The 24,841-nt window shown below is 43.7% G+C and overlaps 2 protein-coding genes across 10 annotated transcripts in view; both read left to right on the forward strand.

Moving 5' to 3' along the window:
- Positions 1-24,841, forward strand: part of HEATR6 (HEAT repeat containing 6) — a 91,516-nt gene that overhangs the window by 39,106 nt on the left and 27,569 nt on the right. For 4 of the 8 annotated variants that reach the window (XM_055090775.1, XM_055090779.1, XM_055090780.1 and 1 more), the window contains 6 exons: positions 719-923; positions 2,923-3,490; positions 5,101-5,155; positions 7,126-7,263; positions 21,017-21,194; positions 22,134-23,473. In XM_055090775.1, the coding sequence (XP_054946750.1) occupies positions 719-923; positions 2,923-3,490; positions 5,101-5,116 (789 nt within the window). In that variant the 3' untranslated portion in view covers positions 5,117-5,155; positions 7,126-7,263; positions 21,017-21,194; positions 22,134-23,473. Of the gene's footprint in view, positions 1-718; positions 924-2,922; positions 3,887-5,100; positions 5,156-7,125; positions 7,264-21,016; positions 21,195-22,133; positions 23,474-24,841 lie in introns of those variants that run through there. The other 4 variants (XM_055090777.1, XM_055090776.1, XM_055090778.1 and 1 more) reach the window with 4 other exon arrangements.
- The window catches only part of HNF1B (HNF1 homeobox B), a 156,030-nt gene continuing 154,765 nt past the window's right edge, over positions 23,577-24,841 (forward strand). For both annotated transcript variants that reach the window (XM_055090782.1, XM_055090783.1), the window contains exon 1: positions 23,577-24,806. The gene's annotated coding sequence lies outside the window, so the exon portion shown is untranslated. The remainder of the gene's footprint in view (positions 24,807-24,841) is intronic.

Raw genomic sequence — 24,841 nt, forward strand, 5'->3', positions numbered from 1 at the left:
TTTTGTGTATGGTGTTAGGGAGTGTTCTAATTTCATTCTTTTACATGTAGCTGTCTGGTTTTCCCAGCACCACTTATTGAAGAGGCTGTCTTTTCTCCATTGTATATTCTTGCCTCCTTTATCAAAGATAAGGTGACCATATGTGCATGGCTTTATCTCTGGGCTTTGTATCCTGTTCCATTGACAGGATGCCTTTTTTTAATAGCACCTAGCATAGTACCTGCTTAATAGTGCTTAATTTAGTGCAGTGGTTCTGGGAAGCCCTACGTCAGGCTAATTTAGTCACAATTGGTTTTTAAAAATGAAAGCGTCCCAGATGATTCTAGTATGCTGCAAAGGTTGAGACTGTAGTCTAGCAGAAAAGTATTGACTGGAATTATGAAACCTAGCTTTTCCTCCAAGCCTTGCTGCAAACCACCAGTGTCCTGTTGCCCCTGGGCCTTACACACCATCTCTGTACAACAAGAAAATGGACCTCTCTGAAGTCCAGTCTAACATTAAAAAAAAAACAGGGCGAGGAGCTCTGCAGAACCTCACCTCTCTGATGGCTCAGGACGTTAACCACACAAGACCTTGCCAAATTCTAAGAACTTGCACCTTTACAGGCTGCATTTTTCATTATCTCTCTTGCTTTAAGATGTCTTGGGCCTCCTGGGTTTTTTAAGTGGAAATATACTTTCTAACACATGTCTTTAGCATGTTTTACATTTGATTCTAGGTAAAAAGCAATGCAGTCCGGGCCCTTGGAAATTTGCTTCATTTTCTGCAACCATCTCATATAGAAAAACCCAGATTTGCTGAAATCATTGAGGAGGCTATCCAGGCCCTAATTTCTACTGTTCTAATTGAGGCTGCCATGAAAGTCCGATGGAATGCTTGTTATGCAATAGGAAATGTATTTAAAAATTCTGCTCTTCCCTTAGGTAAGAACGTCTCCCTCTTCTCTCTGGTGGAGGGCCTCTTTGGACAGCACACACCAGTGTGCATTGTTATTAAAGCCACAGTATTATTCATAATGTTTTTAAAAATGGAAACTTACTGAACACTCCAGTTTAGGGGAAAGGTGAGATAAATCATGGTATATATATTCAGAGAGATACTTTGTTGCCACTTAAAATTATGTTTACAAAAAGTTTTTGGTAATCTGGGAAAATACTTCTGATGTTAAGCAAATTAAAACAGGATATGAAAATTGTTTCTACAGTACGATCTCAGTAAATGGATAGAAAAAAGACTGAAAAGAAATTAGTCTAATTATTAACAGTGGTTGCCTCTGAATGGGATGATGAGTAGGATTTTATCTGCCTTCATTTTCTACGTTTTTTACAGTGAGCTTCTATCATTTTAACAATCAGGAAGAAAGTAAAGGGGAAAACAGACCTGGGAGAAAGAGGGTATAAATTGGAAATTCCATATGCGCCCTTGGTACTGGAGCGGAATGCTGCATAGGCGTCTGCCTCTGAGTAATGGCATGCTGTGCACCTTGATATATCATCAGTGGCTGACAGCTGCTTGGGTGTATGGATCGCAGCCTCCAAATCCCAGTCACTTGAATTGCCAGCGTTTACCTTACATTGGTCTCTATGACAAGATTTGAAACATAGTGTATGTTCCAGGAGAGGTGAAGCCATTCTGGACCAGCAGAGCCTGCATCACGCTAGGGAAATCTGGCTCTGCTCCCCTTTACTTCCAAGAGCGTCCAGGCAGACCAGTCAGCCGGGAGCCAGTGGAGATGTAGCCTCGTGGCTTTTTCCACTGAGGAACCAGCCTGAAGTAACGTTTGGGGTCGGAGCTCATGGAAGCTGAGTATCTGCTGCCTGTCTTCAGAGACATGAGAGATGTTGGGAAGGGCTGGGAGCATTAGGGAAGCCGCCTTCTACTCTGCTGCCCACCTTGAGGGCTGAGAACTCCCGAAATGGAGTAAGTGGTAACTCTGACGAGGAATAAAGCTGGCCGATTTCCTGGGTCCAACAGGCAGCGAGAGGAGCCAGCAATCTAGGCATCATCTTCTCAATATTAGAAAATTGAGCCTTCAGTTATCTGAGTCCTCTGTCCCCCAGTCACTGCCTAGACAGTATTTTCTTTTTCTTTGCAATTAAATGCGTGACTTGCTTTGTCCAGAGCAAGGTCTAGATGCTAATCTGGGTGATGAAAAGGCCTTTTGCCAGCATGAGAAGGGCTGGGCATACAGTTGTGCCCTTTGTGCACTGCTCAGAAGCACCCAGCCGAGAGGACAGGTGGGGCTGCACTTCAGTCCCTGCTCCTCCCACCAAGCCTTACCCCTCAGACGAGCATCTTCCCAGAGAAGGAGCCTCTTTCTAAGTCACCAAAGTTCCTATTCAGGGTAGCAGAGGTCCTGAGCACATGTCATGCTCCTCTAGGGAAAGGGAGAGCTTTGGGAGCCAGTACTTGGCCACTTACCTAGGATCCCATAGTCACTCACCACCCCGATCTTGTAGGATTATTGTGAGAATTAAATGAAAACATACAATGACTAACTTGAGCACTAGTGTATGTGCTTCCTTCTACCCCTCTCACCCCACTTATTTTTAAACCTTCATTTGCTTTTTTTTTTTTTTTAAGATGTTGGGGGTAGGAGTTTATTAGTTTATTAATTTATTTTTGCTGTGTTGGGTCTTCATTTCTGTGCGAGGGCTTTCTCTAGTTGTGGCAAGCAGGGCCACTCTTCGTCGCAGTGCGCGGGCCTCTCACTATCGCGGCCTCTCTTGTTGCGGAGCACAGGCTCCAGACACGCAGGCTCAGCAGTTGTGGCTCACGGGCCTAGTTGCTCCGCGGCATGTGGGATCTTCCCAGACCAGGGCTCGAACCCGTGTCCCCTGCATTGGCAGACAGATTCTCAACCACTGCACCGCCAGGGAAGCCCTAAACCTTCATTTGCTTTAATGACTGAATTTTTTCTAGGAACAGCCCCGTGGACCTCCCAGGCCTACAACGCCCTGACATCAGTTGTGACATCATGCAAGAACTTCAAAGTGCGCATCAGATCTGCCGCTGCCCTTTCCGTCCCGGGCAAGAGAGAGCACTATGGGTCTGTTGACCAGTACGCTCAGATCTGGAATGCATTGGTCACTGCCTTACAGAAGAGCGAAGACACCACAGACTTTTTGGAATTCAAGTACTGTGCTAGCCTACGGACCCAAATCTGCCAGGCACTGATTCACCTCTTGAGCTTGGCCAGCACCTCAGACCTGTCCTGCATCAAAGAAACCCTTGAACTGAATGGGGACATGGTCCAGTCCTATATCCTACAGTTTTTAAAATCAGGAACAGAGAGAGATGACACTGGAGCACCCCACAGCTCGCAGGAAAGAGACCAGATGGTCAAAACAGCCCTGGAGCACATAAGCAGTGTCCAGGCACTGGCTGGCGACACAGCCAAAAGGGCCATCATGGGCTTTTTAGAAGATATCCTGACCGTTTATTTTGACTCATCTGGATCACAAGTAGCACTCTTAGGATTAACAAATCGGTGAATATTTTATCGGACCTTCCAGGTGTCAAGTGATGACAGGAAGACCTGAGCTTGAGCATCAGATGTGTGGGATTTAATCTTAGGGGCAGAAACAGTCCTTTCACTATTTATTTAGATTGAGTTAGCAGCTATTTAAATTTTTCTCAAAGGGCTCAGCCACTTTAGAGAGTGGTTTCACTGTGTTGGCCGTGGCCATGGTTGTTGGAACCTCTGACCTGTGCACGCGGGAGCCAAGGAGTTGGGTTGTCTTGTGGGCTGAGCAGACTGGGGGTTGTAAAGAGTGTTCAGTCTCAGAAGAGTATTTTTTAAAAAGCAAAAGGATTTAGGAGTTAGAATGTTGTATATTGTGTCTCTGGGAATTGTTTTTCTTTTAGAATAAACTAATGTAAAGCAGTGTGCCCATAATCTACCATTTTTATCAAGTTGCGTTTATAGAAAGCTGCGAGCAGAGCTGCTGTTCAGGCAGTTCGTTCTGGTACAGCTGCATCAGTTGCTAAAATACTGAGACGGTTCCTCACAGGTTAATAAATAGCGGTTGCACTGAGCTCCCCAAGTGGCAACCCTGGAAGCCCCCTCCACGCCTTCCCTCAAGCCTGTAAAGAGTGAACTGGCACGCAAGGGCCTCTGGCCTAGGCCCATGTCCATTTCTCCCTGGCCGTAACATCAGCTTCTATCTGAATTTCCTAATGCCCTTTAGGAGAATGTGGTCCCATATGCTAGATTTATGGTTGTTTTGCCACTTTTGGATTTGTGCCTTAAAAAAGGATTATTTGTTTAATTTAGATGGTTACAAAGAAAGGTTTTTAAGTTATATTTTGATAATGCCCAAGCAGTTATAAATAGTAATTTCTCACAGAAAAATTATTAACGTTTAAATTTTGCGTACATCTCTTGACCACCAACAATTTATTGGAAATGATTTCAGTCAGGAATTTAGAGATATATAATAAAAGATTCCACACTTATACTTGATATGGGATAAATAAGAATCAAGATACGTAGAGTGGATTTTGGCAATATATTATTTAACTATGGTTATTTAGCTTAAAATACATATTTCACAGCATACATATGTCCTCAGTTTTTCTTCTTTGCCCTTAAGTTACTCTTCTCCCGCTGTGTTGTTGTATGTTCAGAAAATACTATTCAGGCAAAGACTAGGGAACAGAGTGCTCAGATAGCTGAAGGCTCACTTTTCTGTTGGTGGAGTACAAGTTTCCAAAGAATGAGACTACCAGCACCGTAAAAACTACCATAAAGCGCATTCTTTAGACTTGCTTTTCTTTGGAGATGATTCTGGACACGATTTTTTATAGAGGCCATGGAACTGAGTTGAACCTGTACTGACCCTGCAATGAATCTTAGGACGTCCTTCTCTTGAAGGAATATATTCTTAGTAGCAGTTTATTTGCTTGTTTTTTTCATGAAAGTAAAAATGTGGCATATATAACTTTTTCCTGGTTCTTTGGGCTTTCACTGGTGGGTTCCTTGATAAAATATCTGTGAAGTGACTTTGAATGGGTTTTACTTGATGATTCACTCTTATTCTTTGCTTATCTTGAATAAAATCTAATTTTTTTCTTTCTAAATCTTTTGCTTCCGTTAAGGTGTCCAGGTTTCTGAAAACAGATGTTAATATTCGTATGCAGGGAAAAAGCAAGGGTAAGCACTTCTAGAAATTCCATAATGCAGGGTGTGGGCTTCCGTCCCAATGGGATGCTGATTCTCTTCTCCCTGTGGCTTTGTGGGTGTACACCTGGGCCAGGGGCTCCTCTCAGACACCTGGGCTGGGGCCTCAGTAAAGCTTCCATTATGAAAGGAAGCCACTCAGAGAATAAAGGGCCAGAACTTATTTGATGCAGAAACAGTAGGAAGTCTGGCTCTGATACAGAATTCTAATTCAGAATGCCAAATTCTGAACTTTCTTTTGATATTTAGAAGAAAAATTTGGAGAAGTCAGCTTGGCACAGATGTCTAGAGCCTTTATTCATTGAACTGACAGCATTAGGAAACATCACTTATATTCGAACCTTTCCTGTGAAACCCACTAATTCCTGCCCACTTCTAGAACCCGAGGAAGATGCACGCTGTAACCTCTTTTGTAGAATTAGTTAACGGTAGAGCCAGTGCCCTAAGGTGATTAGAGGGTAGACAGAAACCTCCTATAGAATAGCAGGGCAGCAGCTTCCCTGATTTTGATATTTGTATGTGAATTCAGACGAGGAGCAGAGCCTCGCCAACGTAAGAGCTAAGTGAGTTCTAGTTACTCCGGTTCATTCGGCCTTCACCTCATTAGTACAGTGCAGCCTCTCTGGAGACATAATTCTAAACAGGAGCAGCTGTATCAGTGGAAAAAGCCCTTCCTTGAGAATTATCGCTCTGCAATCTATTCTGTGACCTACCAGGATTGACTGCAGGAACAGAGGTATTTTTTAAATTTAGAAGTTCTGTTAACAAAGTGTTATCACATTGATAGGTCAAATAAGGAAACTCATAAAAATAGTCATTTTTATGGATACTGAAAGAGCACTTGATAAAACTCAATGTTCTTTTCTGATCAAAAATCCTTTTAAAAAATAAAGAATAAAAAAAGATGCTTCGTTAACATCATAAAATATTTCTATCTTGATGGTGACTTTGCTAAAGAAGTCACAACCAAGACAAGCCTGTCAGCACCACTGTTACTTAACATTGTGTGAGATTTGATGGTCAGTGTGATTAAATAAACCAAAAGTAGAATTTTCCAAGTTTTTTCAAAGAGAGGTTCCAAATTATCTTTATTTGTAAAACACCAGTCTGAGGGATGGAATTCACAAATAATTATTTGTAGAAAATCAACTCAGAAAATAATAGAATAAAAGTTCTGTAAAGTAGCTGGTTACAAAGTAAATATGCCAAAATCAATAGCTCCTCTATATATCAACAATAACCATAAGATTTTTTTTATGTTAAAAAAAGATCCTATCACAATAGTAATAAAAAGAATAACATACCCAGCAATAAATCTAACCAAAGCCTATGCAAGGATTTTGTGAAAAAATAAAAAAAAAAATTTTTGAAGGTCATTGAAGACGACATTAAAAAAAAAAAATAGAAGATATACCATGTTCCTAGATAGAAGGAACCTTTATTATAAAAAGACCATGTCTCTCTGAATCTATAAATTTAGCTTAAGTCCTATCAAAATCAAAAACAATATTTTTATTTATTTTATTATTTATTTTTTTTTGTGGTACGCGGGCCTCTCACTGTTGTGGCCTCTCCCGTTGCGGAGCACAGGCTCCGGACGGGCAGGCTCAGCGGCCAAGGCTCACTGGCCCAGCCGCTCCGCGGCATGTGGGATCCTCCCGGACCGGGGCACAAACCCGTGTCCCCTGCATCGGCAGGCGGACTCTCAACCACTGCGCCACCAGGGAAGCCCAAAACAATATTTTTAATGGCAAAATGATTCTAAAGTTCATCTGGAGAAATGAATGTAAAAATTCAAACCAAGGATTAGGCTTCTAGCCACCACACTGCAGGGGAAAAGAGAATCTCTTCCTCAATTAGGGTGCCCTAAGGGAGCATTTTTCAGCCTTTGTAAGTCCACGGCCCTGTTTGTTACATAAAAATCCATCTTATTCTCATTCCAGTCCTAGCCCACCCTGTCTCTCCCACTGCATGCAGCTGTAGTGCCTGGACTCAATGCATGGAGCAGCTATCTTGGAAAGGAAAGAATAACAGGAAGATCAGGGAAGGAAAGGAGAACTCCGAGTACCACCAAACTGGCAGTAAGTTTACTGTTTTTCCCACTCTGGTGTCTCCTGGCCTGGACTCCCAGCAGACAGAATCCTGGACCTGCATACCATGAAGGCAGAAGGAGCTCCCAGAGAAGCTGTCTATTTCTGGTCCTAGGATGGGGCAAGAGGGCCTATGTAAGTCAGAGAGAGTCAGGGAGATCTCTGTTGATTGCTGCTTCTCATCTCCCACTCCATCCCCTGGGCAATCCCACTGCAGCAGAGGCTGTCACAGCCAGGCAGGTGCCTAAAGCTTCAGGGAGGGGGAACCCTTCTCTCTGACCAGAGGAAGTGCGGTCCCAACAGCAAGAGAGTGATGCCCATTGCTTTCTCTCGCTCTCTGGGTTTTCTCATTTGACCTCTTGACGTGATAATATTTTGTTAATAGAACTGAAGGAAGAGCAACAGAAATGGGAAATATTTGGATAAATAGACTATTTTTCTCATCTTAAGCTTTTTATAACGTATAATCAGTTAAAACAAGACTTACAACATTGTCTGACGGGGTCTTCCGTGAATATAGTTGTAATACACGTGAAAGTTAACACATAAAGAGGAAGTGTGAAGAGATTTATACGGTAGTAAGATTTCTGTATTTCACTTGAATGATAAAATATTAATCCCAAACAACCTATGAAAAGTTAAGTAGTTTATAGTCGCTAGAGAAACTACATGCACACACACACAAATTACACAGAAGATATATTTTAAAACTCAATAGGTAGGGCTTCCCTGGTGGCGCAGTGGTTGAGAATCCACCTGCCAATGCAGGGGACACGGTTTCGTGCCCCGGTCTGGGAAGATCCCACATGCCGCGGAGCGGCTAGGCCCGTGAGCCATGACCTCTGAGCCTGCACGTCCGGAGCCTGTGCTCCGCAACGGGAGAGGCCACGACAGTGAGAGGCCTGCGTACTACAAAAAACAACAACAACAAAAAACCAAAACTCAATAGGTAAAGTGGAATACTAAAAAATATTCAAATAATCCAAAAGAAGACAGGAAAAAAAAGACAGGCATGAAAAACATAGGGAACAAATAGAAAACAAAAAACAGTAGACCTAAATCCAAACATATCAACAGTTACATTAAGTTAAAAGGTCTAAGTATACTAATTAAAAGAGATTGTAAAAATATCTAAGACCCCAGCTATATGCGTTTTATAAGAAACCCATTTAAAATAAGTAGTATAGGTTAAAAATGAGAAAGAAAAATATACCATGTAAATACTAATCAAAAGAAATTTGGAGTCGCTATATACTGTCAGACAAAATAGACTTCAGAGCAAGAAAATTTACCAGGGATAAACATGGAAATTGCATAATGGTAAGTGTCAAGTCACAGAGAAGACCTAACAATCCTAAATGGATATGAACCTAACAACACATCTTCAAAACACATGAAGCGGGCTTCCCTGGTGGCGCGGTGGTTGAGAGTCCGCCTGCCGATGCAGGGGATGCGGGTTCGTGCCCCGGTCCGGGAAGATCCCACATGCCGTGGAGCGGCTGGACCCGTGAGCCATGGCCACTGAGCCTGCGTGTCCGGAGCCTGTGCTCCGCAAGGGGAGAGGCCACAACAGTGGAGGCCCACGTACCGCAAAAAACAACAACAACAACAAAAACACATGTAGCAAAGACTGATAGAACTGAAAGGAGAAATGGCAAGTCAGCAATTAACAGTTGGAGATTTTTAACACTCCTTTCTCAGTAACCAATAGGACAAATAGACCATATTCTGGATCATGAAACAAATCTGAACAGATTTTTAAGAATTGAAATCATACCAAGTATGATCTCTGACCATAATGAAATTAAGCCAGAAATCAATCACCAGAACATCTCTAATTACTTGAAAGTAAATAACATACTTCTGAGTAATCCATAGGAGGTCGAAGGGGGAAGTCTCAAAGGATATTGGAAAATGAGAACTTAGAAAATACTTGAAACTGAACAAAATGAAAATATAATAGTATTTGATATGTAACATATCAAAATGTATAGATGCACCTAAAGCAAAGCTTTGATGGAAATTTATAATATTTGGTACTTATTTTAGAGAAGAAGAAAGGTTTCAAACAATCACCTAAATTTCAAACTTAACTAGGAAAATAAGAGAAAAACCTAGAGCAAGCAGAAGGAAGAAAATTTTGCCGAGTGAAAGAAGCCACTCTCAAAATGTTACAAACTATGATTCTATTTACATGACATTATGGAAAAGGCAAAACTTTAGGGATGGAAGACAAATGAGTGGTTTCCAGGGATTGGGATGGGGGCAGGATTCGACTACAGGGAAGCATGAGGGAATTTTGGAGGGATGATGGAACTGTTCGGAATCCTGATTGTGGTGGTAGTTACATAAATCTATGCATGCGACAGAATGCATAGCACAGAATACTCCCCCAAACGTCTATAATTTAAAAAAATCTCTCTCACACACACACATACACACACACACACTCCCTTGATCTCTCTTTCTCACTGTACAGACTGTATCTTTGTGCCATTGGGTACGCATAGCCAACTGTGTGCCAGGTATAGTAGCACTAAATATATTTTTAAAATATATTTTTAAAGATGGGGGTTTATCTTATGCCTAATTATAACGGTAATAATCAACATTTATTGGCTGCTTTTTATTTGCCAAGCACAGAAAAGATCCTAGATGCATTATGTTAATGCATTTCTAACACCTAAACCATCCTATTATAAACAAGAATATATTTTGTAGCTATTTCTATTACTTAAACATTTTAAATCTTTTTGGTTCTCTGATTCTTTTGGCAAACATTTTTTGCATTTTATTTTTTATTTATTTATTTTTGGCTGCCTTGGGTCTTCGTCGCTGCGTGCGGGCTTTCTCTAGTTGAGGCGAGCGGGGGCTACTCTTCGTTGTGGTGCACGGGCTTCTTATTGCAGTGGCTTCTTGTTGCGGAACGTGGGCTCTAGGTGCGTGGGCTTCAGTAGTTGTGGCACGTGGGCTCAATAGTTGTAGCTCCTGGGCTCTAGAGTGCAGGTTCAGTAGCTGTGGCGCACGGGCTTAGTTGCTCCGCGGAACGTGGGACCTTCCCGGACCAGGGCTCGAACCCATGTCCCCTGCATTGGCAGGCAGATTCCCAACCACTGCGCCACCAGGGAAGTCCCAAACATTTTTTTAAATTGAGATATTGTTGATGTACAATATTATATAAGTTTCAGGTGTACAACATCGTGATTCACAATTTTTAAAGGTTATACTGCATTTATAGTTATTATAAAATATTGGCTGTATTCCTTGTGCTGTACAATATATCCTTGTGGCTTACTTATTTTATACATAGTAGTTTGTGCCTCTTAATCTCCTATTCCTATTTTGCCCCTTCTCCCTTCCTTCTCCCAACTGGTAACCACTAGTTTGTTCTGTATATCTGTGAATCTGTTTCTTTGTTATATTTACTAGTTGGCGAACAGTCTTAAAAGTATATACAAGCTGCAGCATGTCTTGGAAACTCAAGTTGTAAACTATAGCTATGTAGCAGCATGGCCAGCAGATGGAGACAGAGAACACAAAATGATTCAGACTCAGGGCTTTTACCAAAGCTGTGATTCTCAAGCTCGCGTGCGGCACCTGGATTTCAGGTTGCTCTCATTAGAGTAGTGTTTCTCAAACCTGGCTGCACGTTGGAATTACTTGGGGAACTTAAAAAAAAAAAATACCGGTTCTGAGTTTAGTGGTCGGGGGTACTTTTGCCACTGGGAGGTTTAAAATCTGCACAAGTGATTCTAATTACAGCAAAGTTTCAGATCCACTACTTTAGAACACACACCCAACAGGCCGTCTCAAGGTGGCATGTTTCAGAATCACCTGGAGAGAACTTGTGAAAAACAGGTACCCAGACTGTTGTAGTCTTCATTCTTTGGCGAACCAGTGCATACTGAAATGTTGATGTATCAACTTAAGACAGTTATGTATATAATCAGGACTAAATCTGATATAGTCTCAGACTAAATTCTAATATATCAGAGTAACTTCAGGTATCAAATGTTTAAGAAAACTTTATAGGAGAAAAATTTTAATTGAGAAAACGCTAACCATGAACTTAATTTTTCCCCTGGATATGGAGAGATGCCCTGGGCCACCCCTAGACTGTCTTGTGTAACACAAGAGCAAGGTTCCCAAGACTGGGCCAGCAGGTTCCCTCATCAGAGAAACATAGCCTACACATGGTGTCGGGTTCCAGAAGTTTGTAGTCGTGTTTGGTCATTCCGTGGAAGGGCATCAGGAAAAAGTAGAGCTGCTCAGGCAACCGGATTCCCAGCCTTCATGGGGCAGGCTCCCCCAATTTTTTTCCACTTTCTTTCACCAAAGCGTTTAGATTATTTTAATATTAGAACCATCATAGATTCATTTTCTAAATAACATTTATTGATTTTCCATATTATACAAGTAACGAATCTTCATCGTGGAACTTTAGGAAAAAACAAAACAATAAATATATGTAAGTAAAAATGACTTGAGATAATCACTATTATTATTTTGATATGTTTCATGATACATGTCTGTGTATGAGTATACACTATATATGTGGACTCACACACACTTCAGTTATGTGTGTGTGCACACGAACACTCTTCCAGATATATTGTGGGAAATTAGTCTACAAAATTGCGATCATAACCTGTATACTTTCTTGTAGCCTGCTGTTTTACTTAACAATGTATCATGAGCACTAAATACTCTTCTAAAACATGACTTTAATGATTTGATAATAGTCCATAGTATCAGTATTCCATAACTTATACAGTTCTTTATGGGACATTGTTTTCCAGTTGTTTGTTGATTTATATGCACTCTTTCATAGATGTTAGAATTTTATCGGGATGTGTGATGTGAGGCAGAGGTGTAACTGTGTGCCTTCCCAAGCAGTCAGCCAGGTGTCTACACCACTGATGTAGCAATCACGCCACCCTTCCCGCTGGGTTTGCCTTGCCTCCTTGCTCAGATACCACATTCTTATATTCCTGCAGGACTGTGTAAGCTTCCTAGTCTCTTCGCCCTACTGCTCCTCTATCCTCGTGCTAGTCCCAGACTTCTTTAACTCTTGGGCTTTATAGCAGGAAATTCAGTAGCCAGATGACCCACCAGACAAGACTGGTTCTGCCCGGCCTTCTTGACTAGATAGGGCTTAACTCCACATTTCACTTGGGAATCGCAGGTGCAGCTGATTGTTGCTGAACGTTTAGTATTGACACTTAAAACAAACACCTTCTATTTAAGAGGAAATGAATATTAGCCGTAAGAGGAAGAAAAGAGGCTTTTTGCCATTTAACAAGTGTCCATAGAGTATTTTTTCTATAAAGCGTGGCCTCTGGCCATCTTCGTTCTGTGGAGTCCTTGCCAGGCCAGGAAGGCCTGGTCCTCCTCTACCTCTGAGTCACTCCCAGCGTGTTGACAGCTGAGACGGCGGGTGGGCCAGCGGTCATTCTGCGAATGAGCCTGAGGCACTGTGGGCTGATGCTAGAACGTGGGCTCCGCCTTTCCAGGAGGCCGCCTGGTACATGACCTCATTGGCCTTGATCACCCTCTACCCCATGGCCCACAGTCTCCAGGTCTGGCCATCAGTCCCCTCTGACCTCCGGCCCTCAGCCCAGGTCCTCACCTCTTCCTGAAATTATGACAACGGTCTCCAAGAGGGCCCTTGGTCACTGGCAGCTGTGTGGGGCTCCGGTCTCCTTTCTCACCCTGCTCAACCCATTTCCAAACTGCCAGCCACCAGGCTGGTTCTCCGGGGCCGTCATCAGCCCCTTTACATGGCTTAAAAGAGCCTTCGTGGCTGCTCCCCCACCTCCCTGTCATCACCAGCCCCGGACCCATGGGCTTCAGCTCTGTGGGCTCCTGTGTGCCCAGGCCTTGGTTCCGCCCTTCAGACTGCACCACAGTCTACACACCGCAAGTCTCGGCAGACACACGCGCCATTTCTCTGGGACGCCTTTCCTGAGCACCCGTGAAATGGGGATGTTTGTGGTGTCAGCTCACAGGGTCAGTACAGGACTGAATGCAGCAAGCAAGCCCCTAGCAGAGAGCCGAGCACTGAGAAGACCTAACTGAAGGCCAGCTCTTTTCGTTCCTTTTATTATGATCCTGGCGCCGCCCACAACACTGGACCACAATCACCTGTTTTCGTGGCTGTCTTCCAGCTGGACCGGGAGCTCCTTGAGAGTTAGCATCCCATCTCACCCACCTTTCCATCTCCCCCCGTCCCAACCTGGTGCCAGGCCACACGTACAGCAGGCTCTCAGCAAGTGTCTGTTGAATGAACAGTGGAGGTATGAAATGTCCCCATTTTCCAATAAGAAAACTGAGGCCTATGGACGGGAGAGTGACTTGCCCCAGATGGTGCTGCCTGTCAGAGCAGGAGCTGAATTCAGGTCTGGGAGACTCCTTCGTCCAGTGCTATTCCCGCTGCACTGCTATCCCCTGGAGTATGCAGAGGCCAGATATAGAAGAAACGAAAATATAAACAGAAGTTACTTTCAAGTTTGTTATTTTTTGCTGTGTTTGTCTCTGATCTCCCCAGCTATGGTTTTTCTAACAACTCAGGCCCTATGAGGAAGACTTCACACAGCTTTGCTCTCAGGTGGGGAGAGCTGTGACATTGGAGCTGACAGCAGCCTTCAGGGTCATCTGAGCCATCCACCACCCCACCCCTTTACCTCAAAGGGGACCACAACCCAAGAGGAGAAGTGAGCCAGCCACCCACAGTCATACCGCTGACAGCAGAGCCAGACTCCCTTTTCAGTGCCCCTCTTATTCATGGGAAGTAAAGCAGCGTCAGTGTAGGCAGAGCAGCAGAAAAGAGCCTAGTTATTTACAGGGCAAATGCTCCCTGGATGCCTCCAGCACCAGCAGGCAAGGCCTGCAGCCTCCAACAGGTCCCCCAGAGACAGCGCAGCCCATGCCAGGAGGGGAGGCCCAGGAAAGCCGAGTGGGCAGAGTATCGGCAGTCCAGGCCCCACCCAGAGGGATGTTTCAGCCTGTGCTCTTTGCTGCCTGTTGATGTGCCATGCTGTTTATAGCTTCTCCAGGGGAGGGTAATTAACTTCTCGAGCCTGGAGGTTTATGGCCAAAGACGGGACAAGGGACGTTCCACCCCACTGAGGCCCTTTGAAAGTGAATGTATATGATTTATCTCTGCGCTGGGGCACTTTGCCTTTAGCTGCAGAAGGACTGTCCCACCCAGCCCCCACTTTCCTGCCAACACGTGCTGGCACCAGGCCCATGGCTAGAGAATTGAAACATGTAAGCCTCGAGACAGGAAATGCAGCTGGATGTGCCCATGGTGTGGAAGATGTGTGGACTCACCAGTCCGGGTAGGGCACTGAGCAGGGCCTCTGGCTGCCCCAGGATTACTGTTGGGACTCAGGAGTGTACGGCTGGGCAGTTGGTAGGACTGCGTCCCTGGGCCCTGCCCTAAGTGGGCCAGTAGGCTTTCACCCCTTCGCACCTTCATTCATCACCCTTCCCACCAACACACACAAACGCACGCCACCTACTGTGTGTCAGCAGAAGGAAGATACAAAGATGAATGACATACCAGCCCTGGCCCGGAGGAACTCACAGACCCGAGGCCAGTGAACACAATGTGACAGTCTGTGGGAAGGGAAGGGAAGGCTGCCCGAAGGGGAGACTCGCTCAGCGCTCAGCCAGGTCTCCAGGGAAGCAACAGGGAAGACTTCCCAGAGGAGGATGAAAAGACGGGAAAGGGCTCTCGGAAGAGGCATGGAGATGTGGCGAGCAAACACACAGAGGAAAGTGTGTGCGGCTCAGCATGGCCAGGCATGCCAGCGCCCTGAGTCAGGGAGGGAAAGGAGGCAAGAACAGGAGGTAGGTAGATGGAGGTGTGCATCCTGGGGAGTTCAGATTATATTGTGAGGGAGCCAAAGAGGAGTTTCGAGAAGAGTGCGGGTAACACAATCAGATTTGCTTTAGAAAAAGCACTCAGCTGGGAGGGTGGTGATTAGAGGGAAAGAGGCACCGTGGTTCTCCTACTCGGCTGTCCTTTGTAACCACCTGGGGAGCTTTAGAAAGGCTGATGCCTGGGTCAGCCTCCAGACAGGCTGCAGTAAGTGGTCTGGGGTGTGGCCCGGGCACTGGGATGGTGAAACTCCTTCTCCTTGTGACTCTGATATGCAGTTGAGGGATCTTGGTTAGGAAGCACTGTGGAAGCACTGTGGCTGTCCAGGTGAGAAGTGGAGAGGCAGTTTCCGGAGATGGAGGAGAGCACACTTTCAGGAGGAAGAATCACAGCCTGTGGTGGTTGGTCGGATGTGGATCCTTAGAGAAAAGGAGGAGAAAACAGGCAGCTCCTTAAAAGGTTAAACACAGAGTTCCCGCATGGCCCAGCAACTTAGATACACACCAGAGAAATGAAAACATGTGCGCAAAAACTTGCATACAAATGTTCACGCAGCGCTATTCATGATAGCCAAAAAGTAGAAAGAAACAACCCAAATGTCCATCAACTGTTGAAGGGATAAATACGATGTGGTAAATTGTTACAATAGAGTATTATTCCCTTGAAAGAGGAATGATGTACTGATACATGCTACAATATGGGTGGACCTTGAAAACATTATGCTGAGTGAAAGAAATCAGTAACAAAGGAACCATATATACACATATTGTATGATTCCATTTATACGAAATGTCCAGAGTAGGCAAATCTATAGGGACAGAAAGTAAACTAGTAGTTGCCTAGGACCGGGAGGGGAAGGTGAGACTGGGAGTTGATGGCTAGAGGGTGTAGGTGGGTTTTCTGGGGGGATAATGAAAGTATTCTAAAATTGATGGTGGTGACGGGAACACAACTGATTACTAAAAGCCATTGAATTTTACACTTTAGAAGGATGGATTCTAGGGCATATGGATTATAATCTCAATAAAACTGTTAGAGAGAAAGGGGAGGTGTGAGGACTGCCGATTTTACTCTGAGGAGGTCGGGAGCCTTGAGAGGGCTGTGAGCAGAGCAGTGCCATGGTCTCACTACCTTGTACAAGATTCCCTCTAGTTCTAGTTTCTCAGCCTCGATGCTATTGACATTCGGGGCAGTCTTCATTATGGAGACTGCCCTGTGCATGTGGGATGTTTATCAGCACCCCTAATCTCTATTGGTGCCAGGAGGATCCCCCTCCACTCTTGTGTGACAACCAAAAACACCTCCAGCCACTGCCGTACATCCCCTGGGGAGCAAGAGTACCCCATTGAGAACCACTGCTCGAGGCTGTAGGGGGAGTGTGCACAGGGAGTGGGGAGGCTTATGAGACCTTTATGTGGAGATGTCCGTTGAGCAAACAGGTGGGGCTGAAGCACCCAAAAGAGTCTGGCAGCTTCGCTGACTTCAGGCCGTTGGAATGAATGTCACAGAAAAAAAAGAGAGCAAAACCCAGAGAGCTGGTTCACTTTAATTTTACTTTTTGAGCAAGTATTATGCTGAAGACATCAGGGCAGATACCAAGATGAGTAAAATAAGCTTCTGACCCCACCTCACAAACACTGAAACCTCTCAGTCAAGGCAATAGTGAGGTACAGAATGCTCTGGAAGTACGGAAAAGGGAGAGTAAATCCAACTTGTCCAGGAGGGAAATTCCATCAATAGTTGAAATATTTCTTTACCTAGACCTTTAATTTTATCTGAATTTTTATCATAAATCTGCTGCTTATTGTGCAGTTTCTACGGTTTGCAAAGAAGTGATTGCTTTTTTTTTTTTTTTTTTTTCGCTGCACTGCTTGGCTTGTGGGATCTCAGTTCCCTGACCAGAGATTGAACCTGGGCCATGGCAGTGAAAGCCTGGAATCCTAACCACTAGGCCACCAAGGAACTCTCCCAGTGATTGCTATTCTGTTTCCCAGGCAAACACTGCAGTGGGAGCAGGAGGGGAACAGCAAGTGCACAGGGCATTTCTCAGCCTCTCTGACATCTCAGGAGCCACCTCCTCCAGGAAGCCTTTATTAACCAATCCTACACCCTACTCCTCAGGGTCCATGTGGCATCTGGGCATGGGGTAGCTCTGTTACTGCAAGTCTATCCCTCCATCTCACCCCTAAACACGTAAACATACACATGCAAGAATATGACCCTTCCCAGTAAGACACAAGAGTGTTTTACTCACCTTTTTATCCCCAGGACCTTGCACAATGTGTGGCACGTGATAGGTGATCAATAAACCATTAAAACATACTTGGAAAACTATAAGACATTGATGAGAGAAATTGAAGATGACACAAGCAGGTGGAAAGATATACTGTGTTCATGGATTGGAAGAATTAATATTGTTAAAATGACCATGCTACCCAAGGCAATCTACAGATTCAGTGCAATCCCTATCAAAATACCAATGACATTTTTCACAGAACTGGAACAAATAATTCTACAATTTGTATGGAACCACAAAAAGACCCTGAATAGCCAAAATAATCTTAAGAAAGAAGAACAAAACAGGAGGGATCATGCTCCCTGATTTCAAACTATGCCACAAAGCTACAGTAATCGAAACAGTGTGGTACTGCCACAAAACCAGGTATGTAGATCAATGGAACCAAATAGACATCCCAGAAATGAACCCACCTTTATATGGGTAATTAATCTATGACAAAGGAGACCAGAATATACAATGGGGAAAAGAAAACCTCTTCAATAAATGGTGTTGGGAAAACTGGACAGCTACCTGCAAAGTAATCAAACTGGACTACTTTCTCACACCATGTAGAAAAACAAACTCAAAATAGATGAACAACTTAAATGTAAGACCTGAAACCATAAAACTTCTAGAAGAAAATAAGGCAGTATTTTTTGGATATGTCTCCTCAGGCAAGGGAAACAAGAACAAAAATAAACAAGTGGGACTACATCAAACTAAAAAGCTTTTACACAGCAAAGGAAGCTATCAACAAAATGAAAAGTCCACCTCCTGAAAGGGAGAAGATATTTGCAAACAATATATCTGACAAAGGGTTAATATCCAAAATATACAAAGAACTCATACAACTCAACATCATAGAAACAAACAACCCAATTTAAAAATGGGCAGAGGACCTGAATAGACATTTTTCCAAAAAAATATACAAGACCAATAAACACATGAAAAGGTGTTCAACACTACTAATCATCAGGGAAATGCGAATCAAAACCACAATGATATACCACCTCACACCTCTCAGAGTGGCTATCATCAAAAAGACAACAAATAACAAGAGTTGGCAAGGATGTAGAGAAAAGGGAACCTTCATTCACTGTTGGTGGGAGTGTAAATTGGTGCCACCACTATGGAAAACAGTATGGAGATTTCTCAAAAAATCAATGGTTGTTGATCCCTTTACATGAAGGGAGAATCACATATGGTGAAGTTCATGACATGTGCTTTTTGAGCTGAAATATGAACACTCATGAGCCTACATGTGAAGAACACTTGCTCTTGGTCAGGGACGGAGTGGTCAGACCCGCACCAGCAGGAGGTGGTGAAGTTAGGTAACTGGCCCAAAGTGGCGGAGTCTGAGCTCTTTCCAGTAACAAGCCCACCTTTCATACACAAACCCAAGTGTGTCCCATCACATGGGTTCAGATCAGAGTACCTTCAGGTCCCCAAACTTTTGGAAAAAGTTTAGCAATATGTATCCCAAAAGCCTTAAAAATCTTCCCACCTAGGAATGCCACTTCTGGAATTATTGTAAGGAAACCATCCAAAATGCAGGCAACACCTACTGTATAGCACAGGGGACTCTACTCGATGCTCTGTAATAAGCTGTATGGGAAAAGAATCTAAAAAAGAGTGTATATATGTATATGTATAACTCATTCACTTTGCTGTACACCTGAAACTAACACAACATTGTAAATCAACTATACTCTAATAAAAATTAAACAAAGAAGTAAAAAAACAAAATGCAGGCAAATAGAGATGCATAAAGCTATCCATCACAACATTTTAATGGACAAAACTGGAAGTAACCCAGATGTAAAACAGCTGGGCAATGGTTAAATCCTCTATGGGACCTCTCTATGTTAAAGACCTTACAACCATTTAAAATGTTTATGAAGAGTTTTGAATGGTGTGGGGACACATTTATGTTATAATGTTAAGGAAATAAAATAGGCTACAAAAATTTAATGCATATGTTTTAATAACAGCACTGTTGGTACACTAAGGAAGAAAAATTTTCCAATGTATTAGGAGTGGTTATTTCTGAGTAGAGAGACAACGAGTGATTTTTCATTCTATTCCATATATTTTAAAAAATATTTTGTCCTTTTATTCTACATGTTTTTGTGTAGTTCCAAGTTTTACACAAAGCGATCAGGAAAAAGTACACATTTATTTAAAAAGAAAAAAAAAAGACCAAAAACTGAGTTACCCAGTAAATATAAATGGCATTATAAGCACTATTGTGGTGTCCAGAAGAACCTCCCCTATCTGAATGATGCCAGTTTGCACTGGGGAATGCCACCCACCAAACCCCAGGGACCACCTGCCCTATGTTGTAGTATCTGTGTAGAACACACATTATTCCTTAATAATTTTATAGAAACTAACTCAGTTTTTTAAACTTAACTACATGTATTTTAAGATAAAATTTTAGCTACTCTAAAATTAAAAAATAATACCACTTTCTATTCATGGAACGTAACCACAAAAATAAATGCAATAAAGCAAAACAATATTACCAAATTCTAGACTGGTAAAGATTCTGAGCTTGAGCCCTTTTTTCTCTCTGTTTAATAGAAAGTGGGGGCAGAGGGGAGAGTGTTGTCAGGGAGAAAGGGACAGATTAGCAAAGTTTTGAGAGTTATTAAAATGTCCTAGCCCAGGGCTTCCCTGGTGGCGCAGTGGTTGAGAGTCCGCCTGCCGATGCAGGGGACACGGGTTCGTGTCCCAGTCTGGGAGGGTCGCACATGCCGCGGAGCGGCTGGGCCCATGAGCCATAGCCGCTGAGCCTGTGCATCCGGAGCCTGTGCTCCACAACGGGAGAGGCCACAACAGTGAGAGGCCTGCGTACCGCAAAAAAAAAAAAAAAAAAAAAAAATGTCCTAGCCCGTCAACAGACCCCAGGAATCAGAAAGATTGAAAGATAATTGAAATGATCTTCTCACTGGAGACTTTGATTTGTTTTTAATGATTTGCCCAGGTCGCACCCAAACTGCCCACTGTACCACATCCTGGGGGAAAGTGCCAGACAGTATTCCTAGCACCAGTGGATTTCCCTCAGTCTGTGGCCACTTGTCCATCTGGTTTTAAGGTCAAGGACAGGTGTTTCTACCATGAAACACCTTCCATTGACCTTCCATTCCTCTTACAATTCCAAAGTCCTACTCTTGTTCAAGACTTTGGTGTTTCCATGCAATACTCCAATGCCTTCATCATTTATTTGCAAGGCATGTTTTGGGGCTTATAAAACCGTAAACTTGCTGATACTGTGTCAGTTCTGATCTGAAACAGGCCAGGCAAGTTTAAAAGGGCGAAAAGATGCCACCAGTGCTCGGAAATGGTGGAGGCCAGATAAAAGCTTAGGACACTTAAATTCACTCATTATACAGAGAGGAAACTGAGGCCCAAGAGGAGGGTGGGACCGTTGAGCAGTGACAGAGTTGGGTTACATCCGGTTCCCCGAATCCCAGTCCAGTGTCACCTCTCTGCTGTACTCCATCTGAAATTTGCTCAGAACCAAAGTCACTGTTTGCTTTTATCATGAGAGGTTTGCTTACTTTGGAATCTCTTTCCAGCTGCAGGACCAGAAACTAAAATCAGAGACCAGTAAAGAAGAGAAGGGTCCTCCTGCAAGTGTTTCTCCTTGCTTCCTTTAAATGTCAGTGACCTCACGTCTCCCTCTCCTGATTGACACCCAGCTGTGGCCTTGCTTGGCTCAAGGAAGAATCATGGATCTGTGAACTTCGGCAGAAGGTAGGGACCTCACCTCACTCAACCGACATCTAGAGAGACTCTCCATCTGCTAGTGTCCTGGTCCAGCTGCCTCACTCATAGAGGAGACTGAGTCCCAGAGAGGAAGGGTAACTTGCTTAGGGTCGCCCAGCTAGTAAGCAGCAGGGCTAGGCCTGGAATACAAGTCTTCTGCGTCCAAGGTCAGTGCTCACTTTAAAAAAAATGTTTTTAAAATAAAATTCTCTTTTAAACTTGGACAAGCAGAACTGTAGCATCCATGGGACCCTAAATAAAATTCACTTGTTTAATCCATTCATTCAACAAATACTGATGAGTGGGATATGCCAATATATATTGGTATGCCAATATATGATTGCCTGGCAGCACTGAGGAGCCATCAAGGTTTGAGGTCATGAATCTAAAGTGTGAGCTGCCAGCCTAGCTGTGCATTTTTCTCGAACTTCATTCAGGTACATGGGGTCAGGTGCTAAGTGAGCGGAGAGTCAGATCTAACCAGGGTTGTGATTTTGCCAAAGGAGTGTGATAAAGGAAGGGGGTGAGAGTTGAGGGGATGTAAGGAAGTGAATACGATGAAAAATCATAGGATTTGAAAGTGAATTTTATTATAAAAACTTTTTTTTTTAATTTCACACAGTGAATTTTGAAACTGAGTTGTGATGCACGTTCAGGTTGAGATGGTAATATTGTCATCTTTGTTTGGGAGCTGTCTTGAGGGTGTTTGCTTGGGCAGGTTCAACTTGGAGACAGTGGAGGCTCTGCTTGATTTAAATTGTTGTTTGAGCCAGTGCTCGACCTGAGAGCCTCAGGACTTTCCTTCCTCCGGAAGGAGCCTTTTGAGACAAATCTAGGGGCCGGTCAAAGCTCAGGAGCTGCAGCTCAACTTCTAAAGCCCTTTTATAGTGTTATTTGTATAAGTAAATAGTTGGCTTCCTATTTCAGGGAGGGACGTATTTGTCCTCAAGGCTGCCCCATGTCCTGGGCAACCACTGGGGTGCTGGAAAACACAACTGCTCCTCTCCTGACGTCGTCTTGAAATAGCCAGGGCAATCTGGACCCTTCAACCACAGAAGTCAATTGTATACTGAAGCTGAAATGCAAGCCACCCTGCTTCCCCCACTCAGTTTTGTGTTCTGTCCATCCCCTTCCTCATCGTAACGCTTACTAAGAACCTGGCCTCCTTTCCGCTCATCGTAGGTGCCCATGCGGACGATCTGCATTACTTAGTTTTCATTGATGTCAGCGGTGGTAATGATTAAGTGGAAACACCCCACCCCATTCAAACGTCTCCCCCTTCCCTGCTGATCCCCATTGCGAGCGAAAGTGCAGCGTGCCTTCCAATATTCCTCCCAGAACTTGTGGCTGGAGTGCAAGTGAGGTGAAACAGTGGAAAGCAAATCCTCTTGACTCCAGTCACACCACCACCTTCCAGCAGCTCCAAATGTCAGCCTCCTCCCCAGGCGGATGCAGCAGTCTTTGGAAAAACTCAATGGATAGTTCACTACCAAGTGGTACCAAACAATAACTGAAGGTATAAGCAAAGCAGAAGTATATGCGTATATAAAAGTGTACCAGGATGCACGCTTCCGACGTGTTCTCTTTACGTAAATTGTAACCGAGGCTAAAAATTTTAATAAAGCAGAATTCTAGAATCCTAACTAATGTAGGATCTAGGCGTGGGGGCAATCAAGAGTGCTGTTACCCACTTTAAGATCCCAGTGTTCTGGGTCGCCTTTGACAAGAGGACAGCGAAACAGTGAAGAATGATTGCCAATTGTTGTTTCAAAAACAGAACAATAAAAGGTAAGTCACCCCACCACCACACACACATACACTTGCCCTCACATTCTCCATCCCTAGAATAGATTTGAAAAAGAAAAGCCCAGGAAATTCCAAGCATGCATACCTCCCCAGATAAGACAGAAATGGAAGAAAACCAAACTTTTTAAAGTAAGCATTTTGATCTTCATGCAAACATGGAGTTAATCTTGGGACAGCTAAGCACAATTACACAGATGAATTCATTGTGTGAAATGGTCATTGAGCGTAGAGAATGTTAGTGCCAGTTCAGAGTCCAAGCTCTGTAGGGGTCATACCTGAATCTGCTGAGCTGAGCACATGGAAACCTCGGTGTGCATTCAGGCTTGACCGCTCTTTTTAATTTATTTCAGAGTTGCTCACTGGGGTGGCTTCAGGAAATGCAAATAGAAGGTCCATAGTGGTGTTTGAAGACTGCAGGGTTTTGATGCATGTTAAAATGAAAATATAAATAAAAATCTCTGTGCCTGTATTTACATGGATTAAAGTTGTCCTTAAGATTATGGTCTGATAATTTATAATCCTTTACTCTTCCAACTGGCTTTTATTCAGTTTTATGCATGCAGAGAGGACACAAGCAAAGCACTAGATTGGGCGTGATAGTACCCAGGTTCTAGCTCCAGTTCTGTTCAAATTCTCCAGGAATCCTGGGGTACTTCCTTCCTTGACTCTGGGCCTTCACACTTATAAACTGAGGCCTTTGGACCACATGGTCCAGCTCTAGTTCTGAGGCTACAATTCAGTGGAATTTGGAAACACCATTTCACCTGCAGGATTTTATTTTAAGCAAACGGGAAATATTTTTACAATGTAAAATGCATGTGACTCTACAGCCTGATGGGCCTACCAAACCCACAGACTTAGGGCCACAGTTGGAAAGAACTCAAGTCCCTGTTCCAACCAAGAGAAAATTCTAAACTCATCAAGTATCATCCTCCATGGTGAATGTGTAAAAGTCAGTACTACAAAGGAACTGCGTTATCGAGATGATTCTCTCCCTGTTTATAACCATAAAATATTTGCACTGAAAGAGTTCTTAACAAGCATGGAGGCCCAGAGAGGTTAAGCAACTTGCCCAAGACACACAGGCAGCAGGAGGGAATCAGGACCAAAATGTATGTCTCCTCACTCCCAGCCTGGTCAGGACTCCTGCACGTGCCCTTCAGAGTTAGACAGTTTCACCTTTAGAATTTTTCTTTCCGGGACTTCCCTGGTGGTCCGGTGGTTAAGAATCCGCCTTCCAACGCAGAGGACATGGGTTCGATCCCTGGTCGGGGAACTAAGAGCCCACATGCCACAGGGCAACTAAGCCTGCGCACCACAGCGAAAGATCCCACATGCCGCAACGAAGATCCCACGTGCTACAACTAAGACCCGACACAGCCAAATAAATAAATAAATTTTTTAAAAAAAGAATTTTTCTTTCCATATTCACCAGTACCCTTCACGGGGAATGGAAATGTTACTTTTTATTTTTTAGAGTTAATCTTGTTGAAATCCACTAGAGAAATGAATATTGATGAAAAATTCACAGTTGCCTAATCTTAGGACAGTTTCACAACAGAAATGATGAAGGTCTTTGTTCCAAGCTGTCCCTGCCTCATCACCGGAAGCAGAGGAACCAGGAGACAAGAGAAGGAAAGGGGATCCCAGGAGTTCTCAGGCCCAAGCAGGAGCAGCCTCAGCCGCAGATGTGTGTGCTGATTTCTAAGTCTGAATCAGAACAGGGTCCTGGCCTGCTGATGGAGCTTGGGCCTATGGAAAACAAGCTGGTCTTGGAATAAAAAACGAACCCAGGTATGTCCCACAGTGTCCACTGATCTTGCATTTTG

The sequence above is a fragment of the Physeter macrocephalus genome, chromosome 14 (genome assembly GCF_002837175.3).
Source record: "Physeter macrocephalus isolate SW-GA chromosome 14, ASM283717v5, whole genome shotgun sequence".
Taxonomy (NCBI): Eukaryota; Metazoa; Chordata; class Mammalia; order Artiodactyla; family Physeteridae; genus Physeter; species Physeter macrocephalus.